Here is a 21,100-nt window from a genome sequence, read left to right as displayed (position 1 = left end):
ATTTGACTTCCCAAAGGACAACATCTCCAACTTGTCCAGTTTAAATTATATCTGCCATTTCTGTCCATATTTCCAACTTTTCTATATCCTTCTAAATATTTTGACACCAACCACAACTCCTCTATAATTTGTTTCGTCTGCAAGCTTAATCGGTCCACAATATTTTTGACCAAAATAGTTCTACATATCATAAACAACATAGTACAAATCTTGCAGAACACCACTTCCAGCCCCACCTCCATGAAACCTGTACACTTTCGGGATTCGCTTATCCTATTTAAAGTTATATCGGGATCCATGTAGATAACGTCCACTGCCCTAACTTCACCACTCCTCGTCGACCTGCTCAAAAACCCTTCAGGCCTTTTGGTTTATAAGACTTCCCACACAAAAGTTATCCAGGCAATCCCTACTAAGTCTCTACTTTTCCAAAAGCGGAGAGATCCTTTCCCTAGAACTTTCTCCCAATAGTTTCCCCACTACAGATGGCCAAGCCCAAAATTTAAAGATGGGCGGGGAGGAGTGATGTGGAGATGGTAGGGAAGAAAGGAGGGGTTCCAACCGCACTCTCGTCCAATTGACCAATCCCGTGAGGCTGACCAGCACATTTGAAACATTATTCAGATTAATTACACCGTTAAACTTGACCCAAATGAACTCATTTTACATAATAAAAATTCCTCAAAAGTTATGAACATTTTAGAGCGAGCTGTCAGTGCGCAGAGCCTGAAGAAAGGTTAGTGGACGGGCTACTAAGAGGTGACCAATAGAGAGTGAGCGGGACTGACAGGATGACTGTCACCCAGTCATCAGGCGGAGCTTCCGGTAGGAGGCGGGCTATAGAGATACGGGGAAGGTCGGCAGGTCTGCTGTCAATCAGCATCAAAAACACAATCAGGTCTTTGAAATAACGGAATGTGTGAATTAAAACGTCATACACGTCATTGCAGCAAATTATTTGTTTTATTTTAGGCTGTAGTATTACCAATTTCAACATCATTCTGCAACAGAAAATTTTGCACTAAATGATACCAAATAAATTAAAGACAGTCACTCGAAGTTTTATGCTCCAACAATGTAACATGATTCTCACTGTTTCACATATGAGACCGCGAATAAAGCCACATTTCACTCTTTTTGATGGTTATCTAGGCACTAATGGGTGTACAGTTCAGCTGGTAGAGCTGATTTGGTCACAGTATACCTTTTTCTAAAATTCCTTGCAAAATTTATACGTGGCTATCTGATGTTACTCTGTAATCTATGCTTGTTCTATGCCAAATAAACAGGAAAATAAGCTGTATAACGAGTCACGTTAGTGAATAAATGTGCATGTCAGTTTTCTGGTCTAACGGCAGAGTGCGTGGGCAATTTGTTTTATCACGTGATTAAGTTCCATGACGTACGGTATCTTCTCCATTTTCCACCTCTTCCCTCATTTTCAACACTTTGGTTCAGTTTTCTACACATCTCTCTCTCCACCACCCCCCCCCCCCCCCCACCACAATACATATGATGCATTTTTACCCCCAATTCCCAGAATTTAAAAAAAACAAATGAAAATACATACAATGCCTCAAATTTATTACTATCATATGGAATCTTTAAAATTATGGCACAATATACTGCTGTCTCCTCCTATTCTTCCCAGACAGCACAAGATATACACCATAAAGGATTAGGTATTTTGTCATTTTCGGTGGGTTAATGCTAGAATTACAAACTGAAGAAAGTTGTCCACATTCAAAGTACTTTTTCTTTTAAAAATCAAGTCATTAGTGTCTGAGCTTTGTGCTGCCTAAGGTAGGATAGGAGACTGAAAAACTTCACACAAGCCACAAGAATATAATGCACATCAAGGCAGTATGCTACATACATGTTTGGTCATAAATAAAATACAACAGAATGTCTTGTAATTAGCATCTGCCGCAAGGTAGACACTTACAAATGCAGGACTTGTAACAATACAGGTATACAATAATACAAGGAAAAGTGGCTGTCATTTAGAAGACAAAGATTACATATAGCAAATCATACTTCTTTTCCATCATGTATATTAAATACAATTCACGTCTTTTGGTAATTAAGTCTGAATATAAGCACAGCAACAAAACTCAAAGGTGCAACAAAAGTTTTTGAAAGTAACAGGTTCTGTGTCAATACCTTTCTGTAATTTACAGTGAAATAGACAATATTGGCCTGAACTATATTGTGCAGTCAGTTGTAATAAACAATGAGAAACCCCAATGCCCGCTGGTGTTATAAGAGATTAAATCTCCAAAAGAGAACATAATGTTTAAAATGTCAGGCCAATATTCCATCATGAAGAATTAAATCGCAACATACAGCTTTTACTGAGCCATGAAATCTTAAATATTGAGTTCTCTCATGCACTGAATTTCAGTAAAGCATTCAGAACCTGCACTCAGAAAATCTGTAACATTTCCTTTGCAGAATAGTTCAATTACACACACCCTTGTGGTAGACAAATGTGCAAAACAAAGTGAAATTTAAAGCATAATCAGCCCATAAGACTTTCAGCATTGTTTTCAATCCTTATGTGAAACATTTAGCATATTCAAACAGTCAAGTGCATGTACTGGGCTGTTTTATCAATCAAGGTATCACAAACAAGCCTACACTTGTGACTCTTTACAACGCCCAGCCCTCAACAGAAAGGGCAATGGAGCCCTGCATTGACAATAACTTTCCATTACACTTCCATTGTAAAATGGACTCCAAAAGGGCCATTATTAGTGGCCAGTTGTATCACAATGCACAACCCTGCATCAGACTGGTCTAAATATATTCACAATTTAACGAAAACACAAATAATTGCTTGGACAGGATTGCAAATAATTAGGTCCATACATATTTGAAATCCTGGTGCTTTTAGTATTAACATATTTTGATGAGGAACATAGGCATTTGTGTGAACATTTACCATAAGTACTACTACAACTGTCATGCACTATAAATGTGAGCTAATTCATAATACATCTGGGCAGTTAAATTTAATGTCCCTCATCAAGCTTTTGTTCCTGGTAAAGAATTCTTGATAAAAGGAAATTTCTAAGTACAATGTGATTCTTGAAAACACACAAAAAGGATACTCTGGGGGTGCTTATCTCAAAATAATTTAACAAAACTTCACAATGAATAAATAATTATGTTTTAGTAAACAGGTTAAATGCTTTATTCTCATCATTCAGGTTGTTGATCCTCTATTACACAGCTGCTTCAAGTACTCTAACTGAAGGTGCCTTAGTAGAAGCATTCAAATAAATACTGGTCAAATGTATTAAAATCTACAAAACAGCTACATTATTAAAGTGACAATACTAATCAGAAACAGTATAAAATGATCCTTCAGATAAATTTCCTTCAATGTCAACTGTTCAGAATTTAAGTGTCTTCCAGTAACAGAGCCCAGTGGACAATATATTTGGAACATCTTACTATCAAATCAAAGGAAAAGCATTTAGCATATACAAAATCCACATGCGACTGTATCAAAGTTGTTTCTTTCGTCCTTAATATTTTAAAATTCATCCATTTCTAAATATTGGTCCCCTTGAGAAAAATAACTTTGCTACTGTCTATGGCATGGATTACGTTTGACCAAATAAACTTGAACATATTAGTAAACACGAAAGATCACAATGACTGGTAAATTACTCATCACCAAGGAATTCAAAACCAAGATGTCAGACACTGCAAAGCTGACTGCAGTTCTGCTTTTTACCATTCAAAGAGATCAAACCCATGGAGAAGGATTCTTATCCAAGCAACATCTCTTAGCCAATCTGAAACTATTTTCTGATTTGCCAGAAAGTATATTTAATCAAAATATTAAGCTTTTTGTTTTAAAATTGCTGATGTTCAAATATAATGATCAAATATTTACTTTTAGGCATTTCCCCAGAGTGACTCTTGTTGGCTGGAGCAATCATGCAAAATGAGCACATCCAGTTAAAGAAAACTTGAAGCAAGAGACCACCACTAACAAATATTTACCCCTCTCCTTGCATCCTTTATTGTGACTCATACAAAAAACTCTTCATCATTAGAAAAGATTGTCCAGTTCTATAGCTGTCCTCCAGCAGAATTTGTGAATGACCTTTTAAATTTTTTTGCCTTTATCTCCCTATGAGTTCAACTCTAGGAACAGTCAAGGAAAGCTAAAAATATTCTATTTTCTCTTATTGTAAGCAGAGAATGAAAAGTAAAGAAACCATGAAACCTGCCAATCATTGTCCTATAACAAAACTGAGGCTATAATTATTCAGAATAGCTTATTAGCTGTTTGCATTAACTAATGCCAAACATTGAGGAGAGGCATGGTGATTTTACTGTTACATGTAAAGGTGCTTTCCACGTGTTTTAAACGATGATTTATGTCCAAATAAAATGTAACTGCATCAATCAATACGGTAGAAACTTCATTGTGAATATAGTGCATTGTGCAACAGAGAGTTTGGCCGACTGCATCAAAGAAGTCATCCTTTCACTTCTCAAAATACAAACAATTAAGGATCAGGCACAGACGGCATATCACTGGATTCTTTTAAGGGTTACACATTTAGTTTCTGGTAAATATTTTAGCTCCATCACAAGAGAATACACTTGTCTTTTTCTTTTTCTCTTGCTTCCTTGCGCTGTTTCCGTTCGGTGCCTCCCGATTGTTTTCCAGCGGTTGCTGCTGCCTGTGATTGCTGCCCTTCCTGCAATGTTCGAGAAAGCATTCATGCAAAGTGAAAGCTGTCAAGTAAGGTAAGTGCTCAATGCTGAAAGAGATTTAACAGAATACTAAAATGCAACCTCCAGCCAGCGTACAAGCACCCAGCGCAACCATTCAAACCTTCACCACACCTCATGCTCAGTTCAGCAAGCTGGCTCATGTGAGAGAAAGAGACTAATTCAAGTGGATAATCAAATTATTGAGGACAATATGGACAGTTTCACAATCAAAATACCATTTGAAAAGGAAGTGAAGATGCCAGGTTCTTAATTTTTATTCATATATGGCTTATCCATATCAGAAGCCAATCATTGGCTATCTGTATCAAATACTACTACTCATCCTGAATTGCCCTCCAGGAAGGGAACTTCTCCTGAACCACCAATTCACAATGGTGTAAGATCTGGCTTGCTCCTTCTTAATAATGGTGTCTGCAGGTTTTAGAAGTCAGAGAAGCTGTCTTGCCAACTTTCCTAATGGGTTATTATTTGGTGGAAAGGCATTGGGAGCACCAGCAGGTTGGTTATTCACTATAAGCCACTGGCTCTTATAGCCAATCATAAGACCCTAAGACCATAAGACATGGGCTCAGAATTAGGCCATTTAGACCAGAATCTGATCCACCTTTCAATCATTGTTGATCCATTTTTCCCCTCAACTCCATTCCCCAGCCTTCTCCCCATAACCTTTGATGCCAATCAAGAACCTATCAATATCTGCCTTAAATTATGTGAGCAGTCTACTTGGTCCAGAGATCGACAGTGGAAGAATATAGCACCATCAGTGCCACTGAACACCAGGGCATGTGGTTACTTATACAGCTGGAGTATTACTTTTCAGCACATTCTGTAATGTTCTCCAGGTCCTGCTGAATACAAATAAGTAGTGCTTCATCTCCTGAGGAACTGAACACTGGGTGAAATTTAGGAAACATTTTAATTCACTGACAATAGACATGAGATCATTGATAACACAACTGAAGATGACTGAGTTTCAGACACAGCCCTGAGGAACACCTGGAACTGGGATTAACAAAACTATCTGTCCTTGTGAGGCCTAACTCTGCTGGAGTGTCTTCCACTTCAAGTCTTCTCATGGTGTTTTGATGCCACATTGACAAAATCCATAACCATACTCAAAGAGAAGTTTAACAAGCTAAAACCATTTGTAATGGCACTAATGAAGAAAGATTTCACAATCCACATTTTATTTAATCAATGTTATTTTAGCTTGTGAATGGAAACAAAGATAAGCTCAAAGTATTTTAAGCCAATGAACTAGAAATTTAGATCCTTATGTAGTGATATAACATTACTGCTTTCTAATAACATAATGTAAATACTATATTTCAGAAAGCTCATGACACGTATTATGGTGCATCACAGTGCACCAAATTCCTACACTTAAAAGAATTCAGCCCAATTTCCAAACATCTGACTAGGTAGGCAGATTGTTCATACAGTCTGAAGTGCCATCTAGTGGCTGGTTCAATAACAACAAAGGGTAAAACGTCTGAAATCAAGCCTGTAAAAGTTTTAAATTGTCCATTAGTCTACTACAATGTATCAAAGTCGATCTTTCAAGAATCCGAGGACATGTCATTTAAGCAAATTTACTGCTTTCCTGTATCTTGCCGAACTGCATCAACAAGCCATTAACATTGTGAAACACCCCAAAACTATTCACAGGATTATTAAAAAAACTCAAATCAAGGTTGGACTCTCTATAAAGAGTTGATGTACTGTGCATCACAGATCTTTTTTAGCAGAGTCCTGATCAAACTTAGTTAGATAGATGAAGTTAAAGGGAAAATGCCAATGCCAAGGTTTCCAACAGGCGACAATGTAGCCACAAATTCTGAAGGAGTCAGAATAGGTCAGAGGAGATTGGGAGGGAGTGGGGGTTTATTGGCAGGGTAGTGAGCAAGATGGTATGAAGGTTGTGGTGAATGGGCAAATGGGGAGAGTGAAAATTTGCAAATTAGAATATGGACAGCAGAGTTTGGATTATTTCGAGTCTGTAGAGAATAGAATGATGAAGGCCGGTCTGGTGTGTATTGAAATAGTTACATTGAGTATGAACCAAACAGAAGAATGTTTCAACAAACAAAGGGATTGGGGTAAAGTCAGGTGTTTCCTTAACCACTTATTCACAAATGCATCCAACTTGCCTTCACTTTTTGTTCTGTTTGTATTAAACTTTTTCTCTGATGAATTCTCAAGACTAGTTTCCCTTGGATGATGTTTTCATTCATTCACCTTTCTTGTGCTTATCTTAGTTATTTTTCATGTTGCTCCATTTTTAATCCTTCACTGTTTGACCCTTGCTGAGACCAATTGCCTATTTCTTTATCTCAAGTCCCTTTACCTTGTGTTGTTGAAACCTGAAATCAGCTGGTTGCTCAGCAGCCTCCATCCTTAGGTTAGGGAAGCATACTACATGAAAACAGTCAATGTATTTACCACCGAACTGCTTTCTACTTGGTAAAAGGTCACATGACAAATAGAAGATTCTGTAAATACTATACATCTTCCTTCAGTTCAAATGGCAAATTATTAATTTGAAATGTAATCGGTTTCTCTCACCACAGATGCTGCCTCTACTCCAGTAATTCCCAGCACTTTCCATTATTAATCAACTTGCTGTGCCCTTAGTTTTCCACTTCACATTTACCAGTAAAATGTCATACCTGGCTCTGAGCCGCAGCTGCTTGCTCCTGTTCATGATAGTACTGGGATGCTCGTCTGTCTTCCTCTTCCTGCAGTTTTTTTGCCAGCTCCAGATCACTAATTCCTTCAGGTATTTGCTCCCAGGTTAAATCCTGGCTTTGCTGTTCCTGTTGTAAGGACAAGGCCATCAGATAGTCCTGAGAGAAGAAATAATGTCCAATCAGGAAATCCCTGGATAAGGGATCAATAATTACCCTTAAAGTACTAATAGTTTTGCTGATATGCAGCAATGTTAAGTCCATAAGATCATAACACATTACAGCAGAATTAGGCCATTAGGCATATTAAGTCTGTTCTACCATTCCATCATGGCTAATTTATTATGCCTTTCAACCTCACTCTCCTGCCTTTCCCCCTTAACCTTTGATGTTTTTACTAATCAAGAACCTATCAACTTCTGCTTTAAATATACCCAATAACTTGCCTGCACAGCCGCCTGCGGCAATGAATTTGAATCGTTCCACATAAGGGTCGTCCTTCTATTCTGAGTCTGTGCCCTCTGGTCCTAGACTCCACCGCCACACCATTATAGAAATGTCAAATAATAAACTAAAATGTGTGTTAATACTATAAAATTTTAAAAGAAGCTTCTTTGATTTTTAAAGTCTTACATTTTAATCTTACAATATACCAAAAAATTAAAATTTCATCAAGTCCTTTCCATCAGAATTCTCTGCTTTCTTTAGTCAATGAACAGAATCCGGTGAACACTTATGCACATTTAACACATATAGAAAATAACCCAAGGAAGTATGCAAGCTAGATGCCTTAAAATGAAGCCATGGGCATAGAAACCAGATCACAAAGCACAGGTTTCAGGTGGAAATGTCATGACTAAGATCCTATTAATTGAGCACACTAGTAAGTGTCAATAAACTAAAGGGAACAGCATTGATTAAATCATTATAGTTATGTTATAAACTCTTTGGTTTTTGCTTGTTAAATTGGAAACATTGCTGGCATACTGATCCGAGAGGGATGCTGGGGGCTGTTCAATGAACGACAGAAATTACAGCACAGAAATGGGCCATTTGGTTCAACTACTCATTACCAACAACTTCGCTCTGGATGCACCTTTTCCTACTTCATTAAACCTTTTTAACACCATCCTCCTATCCCTGTTGTTAATTTATGTATCCATTTTATCCTAAAAAAAAGATATAAGGTAGACCTCAACAGCTTAATGCAGGAACAAACACTTTGTAATTACTTAAGAGTAACAACCAGAAATTCCCACTCTCACTGGGAAAGACAGTGGGTTTATTACTGGCACCAAATTCAAGAGAGGTTCGAAATGCACCTTTGCCCCTTCTCGTCAGTAGAAACAGTTCTGTCTGGCCGAGTAGCTAAGCCCATGTGAAGACCAAGAGTTGAATTTGGTTGTCAGTGGCTGTTAAGAGATGCACATCATTTGGAGCACTTCATAGGTAGTGGGAGCTTATGCCCAGCACCATCCCCAGCTATGACAACCTTAGGAACTACTAACTCCTCAAAACCATTTGCTTCGGGCAGGTGGAGCTTGTCAGCCTTGGACGGCAGCCCGCCTATGAAAAGGAAAACTCTGATTTTAAACCTGCACTGCCTTGCTGCCATACCCACCCATGGGAAAGGCTTCAGGAGAAATCTGGAGCCGGAGTCCTTAAGGCAGTTTGACATAGTCCACCAGAGATGCAAACCCATGATCTTCTGGGATCAATGGCTGCCTACTAATATCTAAATGCAAAAATGGAAATATTCCAAAGAAACCAAAACTTCTACTGCTCTTTTACTACAAATTTCAACCAGTTACTGCAACAGTTGTGATACCAACAACTTATCAAAATGATTTTAATTAATTACTCTGAACCTGACATTAGAATTCATATTTCAGAAAAATATCTAAACAGTCATCAGCACATCCTTTTGAAAGTATGGCCAGTATTATGTTTAATCATATTTCTGTAGAGTTTTAACAATACAAGGAAACTTAGGACACGAAGCAATAGTCAAGTAACAAATCAAAGTTGGAACAAATTGTTCAAAGGAAGACGCAAATGAAATATTCTGATACTGGAACTTTCAACAACAACTGGCTCTTTGAAAGTGTTTTTTTTTTAAAACTTGCCAAAAATTTCCAGATAGTTTCGTGCAAGAAACAAACACCTGATGTGTTGGAAAAGCAGAAATGTATCTGAAGTTATTACAGAAGTTGTGAAATGGAGAAAATATGTATAAAATAGGCATTTCATTTAAAAGCTTACTAATTAAGCTCTTCAGTGGAGTCATGGTTAGCTCAACATTTGCAGCTCGGTGGGGGGGGGGGGGCGTCAAGTTCGGAGTTCAATACCAATGCTATCTGTAAGGAGTTTGTACGTTCTCCCTGTGGAATACATGGATTTTCTCCTAGAGCTCTGTTTTCCACCCATAGTCCAAAGAAGAACCAGACAGTAGGTTAACTGGTCATTGTAAACTGTCCAATGATTAGGCTAGGGTTAAATCGGGAGTTACTGGGTAGCACGCTTTAAGGATTGAACTATCTCAATCAATAAATAAATGAAACTGATCTGATGCATTTACAGTGACAATATACCTTTTGCATATTTCGATGACCTTTCTGCTAAAAGACTTCAGATCAGTCAGAAACCTTCACAAGAACGATTATTAAATCATCCTTGGCAGACAACTTCTACAGTCTCTCTTTTCCCTCTCATTCCAACAAGGAGATATGATGCTGACTCAATTCATTGGTGGTTCTCACAATTCAAAAACCACCTGTGTACTAAATTAAAAGTCCTAATTGAAGCTAGCTTTCCCACATAAGGCTGCAGATGCAGGCACTAAGAACAGTTAAAACTCATTAATCAGCCTTTGCACAATTGATTAACTGCACTTATCATACCTCATTTCAATTGTTCCAGAAAGATGCCAGTTTGCTTTTGTACCCCTCTATCAACTCCTTCCTTTCTTTACACACTTTCTATTTTGATTTCCAAGGTAATTCTTTTCAAATGTTCTCTCAGCTTTCAACCACAACAGGTTACCCTCCACCCCACCCCACCATTAATGTGAAGACTTGAGGATGATGACCACCATAAAGGTTACCATGTATAAAGTAATTTAAAATACATGTTTGGCGCAGTACGATACGTTTTGGAAAACGGATACTGATCAAATGCATTAACCCTGGTTAATAAGCTACATTGTAGAGGCTCACCTATAACAATGAATCAGAATCAGGTTTAATATCACTGTTATATGCTGTGAAATGTTATGCAGTAGCAGTACAGTGCAATATATAATAAAACTATAAATTACAATAAGAAATAAAATATGTAAAATATTACATTAAATAAGTAGTGCAAAAAATAGAGCTAAAAAACAGTGAGGCAATGTTCATGGGTTGGTTCATTGCTTTTTCTGAAATATGATGGCAATGGGGAAGAAGCTGTTCCTAAAACTTTTGAGTGTGTACTTTCAGGCTCCTGCATCTCCTCCTTGATGGTAGTAATGTGAAGAGTCCATTTCCTGGATGATGACAGTCTTTAATGATGGATGCTGCCTTTTACTAAAAGTGACTGACCTAACTAATTATTATTAACCATTCTAAGTTTACAGCTGACAGGTAGATAAAAAGTAAAAGGCAGCTTCTTGTTTAAGATGGTACTGATGAAGCACAGCGACTACTTGTTGTCGGCAAACAAAACTAGAGAAAACTACCAACTACTTTATTGATCACACTTTTTCTGGTAAACGATCACTGCAATCAACAGTCTGTAACTTCCCTTTTGATGCTGAGCTTTCGAACTGCCCTGTACCACCTGGCATTACTGCAACGTGAACTGATGAACTGAAGGTGTGGCTTGCACAGGCCAAACTGAGGCAGCGGGACCTAAGCATGAGAGCAGGGAATTAACTAACGTTTGGCCATTGCTGGAATGGACTTGGAGGTGACTCGAACTGAGGCAAAGCGAGGCAGAGTCGAAGTGGCACCCGAGCCTGAGAGTGAGGAAAGACCCAAGGTTTCATTGATTTAAGCACTGGGCCAAATTGAAAAAGTCAGGTACAGTCCAAATCGAGACAGGGTGGCTCAGGCCCAAGAGTGCATTGGAGTGGCAGGGCCTGGGTCCAAGAGCAAGGAACAACCCAAAGTTTGGATGATTTAAGTGCCAGGCCAGATTGAAATGGTCAGGGTGTCGGGGTTGGAAGCGAGGGACAGGCCAGTTCAGCTCATTACTCCGTGAGGTTTACTCATTTCCGTGTTTAACTGAGCCTGTGGCCTGCAACTAGCGGGCCACTAGATCAGCTGCTGGTTTTCTGTCTGTACACTCACTGTCATGAACTTCAGTTCTGAATGCCATTTGCTTACTTTTATTGTTTGCACAGTTTGTTTTTTGTTTTTCCAGCAGATTGGTGTTTTTTTTTAATTGATTCTGTTGGACTTCTTTGTTTTGTGACTGCCTGTAAGGAGACCAATGTCAAGGTTGTATATAGTGTACATACTTTGATAATAAATGTACTTTGAACAATATAGAATTTTTTTTAAAGACCAATACACAAAGTATTGTGTAGGTTCACCCAAATGGGTGGATAACTTGCTTAACTGCAGTATCATTGAAAGGCTGCCTACCTAAAGGTTTACTGTCTCTAATCAACACATCCTGACCCAAGCAATATCTCTACTTTTTTTTGTTTTGACTTCAGACATTTAGCATCTGCAGTTTCTTTGCTTTTCAGTATCTGAATGCACCGTATGGCATACCTGATCTATTTGATCCTGCTGTCCTTTGTACACTGTTTCTGGGTCAGATGGAGGTCTCAGATGAAAATCAGAGTCACAGAAATTCCCATCTCCATCCACATTGTGCAAACTTTCCCAGACCACTTTCTCTTCTGTAAGGAAGCCCTGGTCCGTCACCAGTAGGTAGAGTTGGCCCTAATAAATTAGCAAGAAAATATTGCTTAAATATGCAAAGAACTCAGAAAATCAAAAACAAAAATTGAAGGAGCCTTGACCTAAAACTTTTGTTTCTCTTTCTACAGATGCTGCCTGAACCACTGTGCTCTTCTAGTACTTGGCCATTTATAGCTTAATTCGGAAGAAAAGTTAAAATTTTGGCCTGTGTGTTATTCCCAACAAGAATATTATCTCAAACATGCATTAAAGTTGGTATCAGTTGAGATTAGCACACATCACAATACCTTTTCCAAAAATATAATGCAGAACTATACCCCAAACTCCAACAACTCAATTGTTTCTTACCCAAAATGGAAACCAGCCCTCCAGCCCAGGAGCCTTCACTCACTCTCTTCCAACCCCTATCACTCAGCTCCCTCCTCTCACCTCCTATCCCACTCCTTCCCTCCTGAAGCCACATGAAAATATCTTGGATTGTAATTACCAAGGTCTTATCAGGTTCATGAAATTCAAGAATTCAAAGGCAATTAAAATGACTGGTGTAAAAAATTAAATATTCACACTGGTACCATCATGTGATTGAGACAGCTTGGCCTGATCCACACTCAATCCATGATATTGCATTTGTTATGTGCCAACAAACTGATATCAATTCCTTTTTGATATATTTAAATCAAGTCTACATACTGTTACAATATAACAATGGAAAATTTAGCCAATTCAATACTCACACAAGCCACTCTAGTGCAAAACCAAGTCCAGACATTAAAAACCTAAATAAATACATATTGTACATTCTCTAATGAATGCTTTTGACCTATTTTTTCCCAGTTTTTCTTCTCAACAAAAAGATGCCATCTTTACCTTTAAGTATTGGTGCAAAGTATTGCATAAAATATTTGTGTCAAAGGGTCATTAATAAAATACATTTCAAGTGAAAAAGATACACATGCACATTTATTCCCCATCACATTTTTCTTCTCGCATGCCATAATAGTCATAAGAAACCAACTTTGAAAGGAAATAGCAACTATATTCCTTGGTAGAAGTACAGAAATATCCATTTGGCTACTTTGGGAAATAATACATTGCTTTTGGTTACAGAATTGGACAGAATTTATTCAGCACAACAAATGCGGTTTTGGAACATCATACAGACTCAGAATTCAAATTCACATAGTTATCAAGTATCTTAAAACGTTTAGTGAAATGTATCATTTGCACACCAACATAATCCAAGGATGCGCTGGGGACAGCCTGTAAATGTTGCCCACGTTCTGACACCAACTTAGCATGCCAACAATGTTCAATAGAGCAACAGCAAAACAAGCCCCTTTTCTCTCTTCCCCCGACCCATCCACAGTCGGTCTCCAATCCCAGAACAGGATGCCTCCAGGCTTCAACCTGGCCCAGACGCATAGACATTGGGCCTCCAAGTTCTGAATATGCTGACCCAGGGGCTATAACTTTTGGGTCCCATCTTCCAGACTCACCTTTGGTATCAATTCCAGGATTTGCCGATCACAGGGCTTTGAACTCCAGACTTGCATGGATCTCCAACACCAGGACTTGGCAACCAGCAAATTGTGCTTCATGCCTTCACTGACCTCTGATCCTGGGACTCACCAACTGGCGGGTGGGGAGGGGGTGCTCAGTAGTCGCCAGCATTGCTCACAGGGCCTGCTGACTTTGATCATTAGTCTATATCTCAGTGCCTGCCAACATGATACCTGGCCACAGGGATCATTGGCCTTCTGCCATGGAGTGCTCCAACCTGTACTTGTGCTTCTGCTCTGACTCTCTAGTTACTGTCCCTTGTATCTAACTCCCTTCATCCCTGACCCTAAACTCTAACCTCTTCTCTAATTCCCCATGCTATCCACCAAAACCATTCCTATGAATTTAAATAACAAGCAGTGATATTAAATTTGTCATTTACCTTCACCAGATCTGGGGAAGACCTTTGATACAAAACATCACCTCAGTCTCACTTTACAAAAATGCTGTCCAACATGCTACATGTTTATAGAATTAAGTTTTTATTTAATTTTCAGTTGTGTTCTTTTACCTTTGCAGAAACAATAGACTTGGCTGAAACTTTACATGGACATTTAACATGTAAGAGCACCGATATTAGGAACCATAGAACATAGAACTTTTGGGCCTTCTTGGCTGTGCCGAACCATTTTTCTGCATTTGTTTCAGGGTATGCCAAAGTCATGAGTTTAAATATTGTTATATTGGCCTGGCACTTGCTCCTCACAGTTCTAAACTACCAGCCGTCCCACAAGTGGAGGTATCCAGGCTGATCGACATCACGCAACACACATGAAATGCTAGTGGAACGCAGCAGCCCAGGCAGCATCTACAGGGAGAAGCACTGTCGATGTTTCAGGCCGAGACCTTTCATCAGGACTAACTGAAAGAAAAGATAGTAAGAGATCTGAAAGTAGGAGGGGGAGGGGAAAATGTGAAATGATAGGAGAAGACCGGAGGGTGTGTGATGAAGCTGAGAGCCGGAAAGGTGATTGGCAAAAGGGATACAGAGCTGGAGAAGGGAAAGGATCTTGGGACGGGAGGCCTAGGGAAAAAGAAAGGGGGAGGGAGCACCAGAGGGAGATGGAGAACAGGCAGAGTGATGGGCAGAGAGAAAAAAAGAGGGGGGGAAAAAACTAAATAAATCAGGGATGGGGTAAGAAGGCAGGAGGGGCATTAACTAAAGTTAGAGAAGTCAATGTTCATGCCATCAGGTTGGAGGCTACCCAGTCGGTGTATAAGGTGTTGTTCCTCCAACCTGAGTGTGGCTTCATCTTGACAATAGAGGAGGCCATGGATAAACATATCAGAATGGGAATGGGACGTGGAATTAAAATGTGTGGCCACTAGAAGTCCTTGCTTTCTCTGGCAGACGGAGTGTAGGCATTCAGCGAAACAGTCTCCCAGTCTGCATCGGTTCTCACCAATATATTAAAGGCCACACTAGGAGCACCGGACGCAGTATACCACACCAGCCGAATCACAGGTGAAGTGTCGACTCACCTGGAAGGACTGTCTGGGGCCCTGAATGGTGGTGAGGGAGGAGGTGTAAGGGCAGGTGTAGCACTTGTTCTGCTTACAAGGATAAGTGCCAGGAGGGAGATCGGTGGGAAGGGATGGGGAGGTGAGTGGACAAGGGAGTCGCATAGGGAGCGATCCCTGCGGAAAGCGGGGGGGGGGGGGGGGGGAGGGAAAGATATGCTTGGTAGTGGGATCCCTTTGGAGGTGGCGGAAGTTACAGAGAATTATATGTTGGACCTAGAGGCTGGTGGGGTGATAGGCGAGGACAAGGGGAACCCTATCCCGAGTGAGGTGGCGGGTAGATGGGGTGAGGGCAGATGTGCGGGAAATGGGAGAGATGCATTTGAGAGCAGAGTTGATGGTGGAATAAGGGAAGCCCCTTTGTTTAAAAAAGAAAGACATCTCTTTTGTCCTGGAATGAAAAGCCTCATTCTGAGAGCAGATGCGGCAGAGGCGGAGGAATTGTGATCGACATCACGTCCAGCGACCTTACACAGGCCACTGCTTTGGCAACTTTGACAACTTGTGCTGTTGAAAATTTGAAACTACTTTAAAAATACATTAAAACACTTAAGTAAAACCAAATATATGGTGGATATAAGGAAAACTAAACGATAAAGAGCAACATAGTGAAAGTCAGCAATCCATTTCAAATGAATGGGGCTAGGTAAACCAGAGGGCCCAGGTGGGAGGTGTTTAACTCTTGAGGTCAGTAAGTTGCATAAGCTAATAACAACACTTCATCCATCCAACGTGTGAACAGTTTTTCTCTCTCTACTGATACCAGCTGACCTGCTGAGTATTTCCATCATTGTCTGTTCTTACTTCATATTCCCAACATTCAGAGTATTTTGCTTTTCCTGGACTTAATACTCAATTTGGAGCAGAGTGAAATTACATGTGCCCACTTCTGGCTGAAATTTGTAATACACTTCAGGTTGCTGGTGGTCTTCCATGAGACTGCCAGCTGGGTGTCACCAATGTCCAGCCAGTTACACGACCAAAGGTGGCAGCAAATTATCACACAACATAGCATTAATAATGCAAATTAACTGTGCAGATAATCCACTTTGTCACCAATGCAGGGAGGAAGGAAATATGCTTGCCAGTACTCAAATTAATAACTCACTTTTTGTCTTTGAACGGTATTGAACAGTGCCATAAACAGATGGCAACGACAGGTTTCATCATTTATTGGACATCGTTAATTACGTATTCTGTTCACTCTCACCACGCCATTCTCAGGCAACCTGCTCAAATCTTCATTGTCTCCTACTGAAATTGTAGTTGTTGCCAAATCAGGAAGATTTAAATTTACTCAATTTATATTGTACATGTTTCAATAAAAAATATTTTAAAAATTATGCTTGCTTAATATTTACATGTAATGAAGAAGCAATATATCCACCTAAAATTTAAATTTTGGCCTGTAAATACTAAACTTCTATTGCACAATAAATTGAAATATTGGTGAAATAATCTACCTGAGTATTCAACCTAAACAAAAATGACTAGCGCTTTGGGTGTTAATTACCACATTGTTAGGATTTTGGACGAAGAGAGTTACACTGATCCCAGAACATAAGTCTACGCCCTTCCTGTTTTGAATACTCTAATACGAGAGGCCAAAAGGCGATTTTTTTTTTGTTCTCCCACTGTCATCTATACATGATTGCTGTTTAACCCGAGAGTAGTACAACATTTATACAGTGAGTGACCTGGTATTGCAAATCAAGCTGTATGATGTGATGTCAGCATGAAGGATCAGAAGGTAAAAATGTATTTCATATTACATGCCTCACAGAAGCAGACTGCTATCTATATTGAAATGATATATAATTGCAAAATAAATACATTCCTTGAGATAGAGATACAAAATTAAACTTTTAAGCCCTCTGTCAAATTTTTATCAGAGTTAGAGTTTTACAGCACAGAAAGATACCAATCCTAATTTCCCCCTATGCTGTGTCTATTCAAGTGACTGTCTCTAAAGATAGTGATTGCATCCGATTCCACCTCCTCCTCTCCAGCGTGTTCCAAATATCAACCATTCATTGGGGTAAAAAATTCCTCTCTAATGCCTATTAATCATCTCATTATTTTAAAGGTCCTGGGGCACAAATTGTAAAAACTATTATCCAGCATGATTTTAACATATCTTGTATAATTCCTTATTTTTTTTCCATTAGAATAACAAAATAAACATTGCTATTTCAGCACTGAAAGTATGTCAATTATAAAAAAAAACCATGTGCACAGTGATCTCAAGCATGCTTATCAAGTGTATGGCAGAAAATGAGTAATTTGTTCAAGTATAAATAAAACAAAAATAAAACTGGACTACAATTGTGGGAAAACTGCAAATGTAGCTGCCATTTCCTAAAGAATTAAAGAAGACTCTTCAGCTCTTGTTCTTGATACAGTATTTATTGCTTCTTTCTTTCTTTTGTATTTGCACAATTTGTTGTCTTTTACACATTGGTTGTTGGTCCATCCCGTTGTGCGTGGTCTTCCATTTTGGATTTACGGAGAAAGCCCACAAGAAAAAAATCACAGGGTTGTAATATGGTGACATATACAGTATGAACTTTCATAAAACAACCTCTGAACTTTGATTTTCTTGTATTTATTCGCACCACAGTATTATGCCTCAACATATCTTTTGTAAGTTTATTCTTTATAGGAATTGGCTTTACACTGCAAATTAAACAATGTTTTAAAAAATCAGCTTCTGCCAGCTGTGGACCACAATATTTTCTGTGATTGTAGTTGCTTTTTGTCAAAGGGTTTGGATAGAAAATTCAGACAATCTCCTGCTTTTTGTTCAGCTTACCTTCACCTTCCATGCCTGTATTGAAATGCAAAGCTCAAGAATCAGCTGGTGGACTAGTGAATCCAGGCACATGTGAGGCGAGACCTTGGATCACTTTGTAGACATGCCATCAGCTGCATGCTACCACAACTGATCATCACAAGCCAATTTCTAAATAGAATTATAGATCCCGTGAAATGGCTAACTTACTTTGAATAACTTTACATTTAAGATGATTTAAAATTGAATTGTTTTATTTTAATTTTGTTAGTTAATTTGAACACTCATTAACAGCAATCAGCTTCTGTGGATCATCAGGGGGTTCTGGGAACAGGCCTCCAGATTAAACAGAGAAGATCTACTCAGAGTACAAAGGCAGCTCTCTCTAATGAGACAACTCAACAGTACTAAAGGAGAGTCACTTTGACCAGTCTCTAAATTTTATTTTTAAAGAAACAGCATATTGAATGAAACCACTAAATTTGCAGAAAGAGCAATGTCAATTTTCCCCAATGGCGAAGTGATAATGCTTCAATTTCTCAATAAGTTCAAATTATGGAAGATCAGGAGTTGGAGAGAAGTCAGTATACTGTCCATATCAATCAGAGACTGAATATGTCATTGGTCAGTATGAAGAGAAAGGAGGAAAGTAAATTAGAGCTGCAGCTGGATGACATTCAGCTCAAAGGAGAATGAAGAGGTGATCGATATAAGTCATGTAGTAGGCAGAAGAGGAAAAGGAATCAGCAGTTCCCCTCAATAACAAGTATACCACTTTGGATACTGTTAGGAGCACTACCTACCAGGGGTAGGTACCTACAGCAATCAGATCCCTGGCATCGAGCCTAGCTGTGGCTCAGAAGGGAAGGGAAAGAAGAAGAGTACAGTGGTGAATGTTCAAAGAAAATCGATTATCAGAGTATATATGTCACTATACACCCTGAGATTCATTTTCTTGCAGACAATCACAATAGAATCAATGAAAGACCACATCCAACAGGACGAACAATGACCAATGTGCAAAATAAAACAATCTGTGCAAAAGGAGAAAGAAATAATAAATAAATAAACAAACAAACAAACAACAGAGAACATGAGATAAAGAGTTCTTGAAATTGGGCCCAGTTCAGTGAGGAGCGAATGAAGTTATCCCTTTGGGTTGAGGAGTAATAACTGTTCCTGAAACTGGTGGTGCAGGTCCTGAGGCTCCTGTACCTGGCAGCTGAGAGGAGACAGCATGGCCTGGATGGTCGGGTGTCCCTGATGATGGATGCTGCTTTTATTTATTGGGATACAGCGTGGAACAGGCCCTTCAAGCTGTGCTGCCCAGCAACACCCAACTTTACCCGAGCCTAATCACAGGACAATTTACAATGACCAATTAAACTAGTAACCAGTGTGTCTTTGAACTGTGGAAATAAACCGGAGCACCTATAGAAAACCCATGTGGTAATGGGGAGAATGCACAAACTCCTTTCCCAGGTCACTGTGTATGTATGTATGTATATATCTTCTTTATATATAGAAAGGAATAAATTGTCTATAGATGCTGCCTGACCTGCTGAATTCCTTCAGTGTTTTGTGGTGTCACTCTGGATTTCCAGCCTCTGTGGAATCTTGTATGTTTGTGATTTAGTACTCCATACACCTTCTTCTGCAGCAGCACTCCAGGTAGATAGGGTCGTAAAGAGAGCTTCTGGTAGATTGGCCTTTATAAATCAAAGTATTGAGTATAAGAGTTGGAATGTAATGGTGAGGTTGTATAAGACATTGGTGAGGCCGAATTTGGAGTATTGTGTGCAGTTTTGGTCACCTAATTACAGGAAGGATATTAATAAGGTTGAAAGAGTACAGAGAAGGTTTACAAGGATGTTGCCGGGACTTGAGAAACTGAGTTACAGAGAAAGGTTGAAAAGGTTAGGACTTTATTCCCTGGAGTGTAGAAGAATGAGGGGTGATTTGATAGAGGTGTATGAAATTATGATGGGTATAGATAGAGTGAATGCAAGCAGGCCTTTTCCACTGAGGCCGGGGGAGAAAAAAAAAGAGGTCATGGGTTAAGGGTGAAGGGGGAAAGCTTAAAGGGAACATTGGGGGGGCTTCTTCTCGCAGAGAGTGGTGGGAGTGTGGAACGAGCTGCCAGATGAAGTGGTGAATGTGGGTCACTGTTGACATTTAAGAAAAACTTGGACAGGTACATGGATGAGAGGGGTATGGAGGGATATGGCCCAGGTGCAGGTCAGTGGGACTAGGCAGAAAAATGGTTCAGCACAGCCAAGAAGGACCAAAAGGCTGTGCTGTAATGTTCTACAGTTCTATGGTAGATGTGCTCAATGATGTGGGATGACAGGCTGGGCCTTATTTACTACTCTTTGTAGGTTTTTCCATAAAAGGTATTGGTGTTTCCATACCAGGCCGTGATACAGTCAGCCAATAAGCTGTCCCTCAGACATCTATAGAGGTTTGTCAAAAGTTTTAGATGACGTGCCAAGTTGCTGCAAACCTCTAAGAAAATAGAGGCATTGCCATGCTTTCTTCGTAATGGCACTTGTGTACTTGACTCAGGACAAATCCTCTGGAGAAGGTCAGTAACTTTAAATTCATCCGTGTCATCATATCAGAGCAGAGAACTTAAAGTTCTGAATCTCTGCACTTCTGATCCCCTGATGAGGCTCATGGAGTCCAGTTTCCTTCTCCTGAAGTCAATAATCAGCTCCTTGGTCTTGCTGACAATGAGTGAGAGGTTGTTGTTGTGGCACCACTCAGCCAGATTTTCAGTCTCCCTTCTATATGTTGATTTGTCACCACTTTTGATTAGGCCAATGACAGTGACATCATCATCAGACTTAAATATGCCATTTTGGCTG

The 21,100-nt window shown here is 39.4% G+C and overlaps 1 protein-coding gene across 2 annotated transcripts in view; it reads right to left on the bottom strand.

The window, feature by feature from the left end:
* Positions 1-944: 944 nt before the first annotated feature.
* The window catches only part of mindy2 (MINDY lysine 48 deubiquitinase 2), an 85,116-nt gene continuing 64,960 nt past the window's right edge, over positions 945-21,100 (bottom strand). The window contains exons 7-9 of one of the 2 annotated variants that reach the window (XM_059952562.1): positions 12,209-12,382; positions 7,431-7,607; positions 945-4,724 (exon numbers count right to left, since the gene is read on the bottom strand). In XM_059952562.1, the coding sequence (XP_059808545.1) occupies positions 4,611-4,724; positions 7,431-7,607; positions 12,209-12,382 (465 nt within the window). In that variant the 3' untranslated portion in view covers positions 945-4,610. The remainder of the gene's footprint in view (positions 4,725-7,430; positions 7,608-12,208; positions 12,383-21,100) is intronic. The other variant, XM_059952563.1, reaches the window with a different exon arrangement.

This window comes from Hypanus sabinus, chromosome 28 (genome assembly GCF_030144855.1).
Source record: "Hypanus sabinus isolate sHypSab1 chromosome 28, sHypSab1.hap1, whole genome shotgun sequence".
Lineage (NCBI taxonomy): Eukaryota > Metazoa > Chordata > Chondrichthyes > Myliobatiformes > Dasyatidae > Hypanus > Hypanus sabinus.
This window is presented reverse-complemented; position numbering and strand designations above follow the sequence as displayed.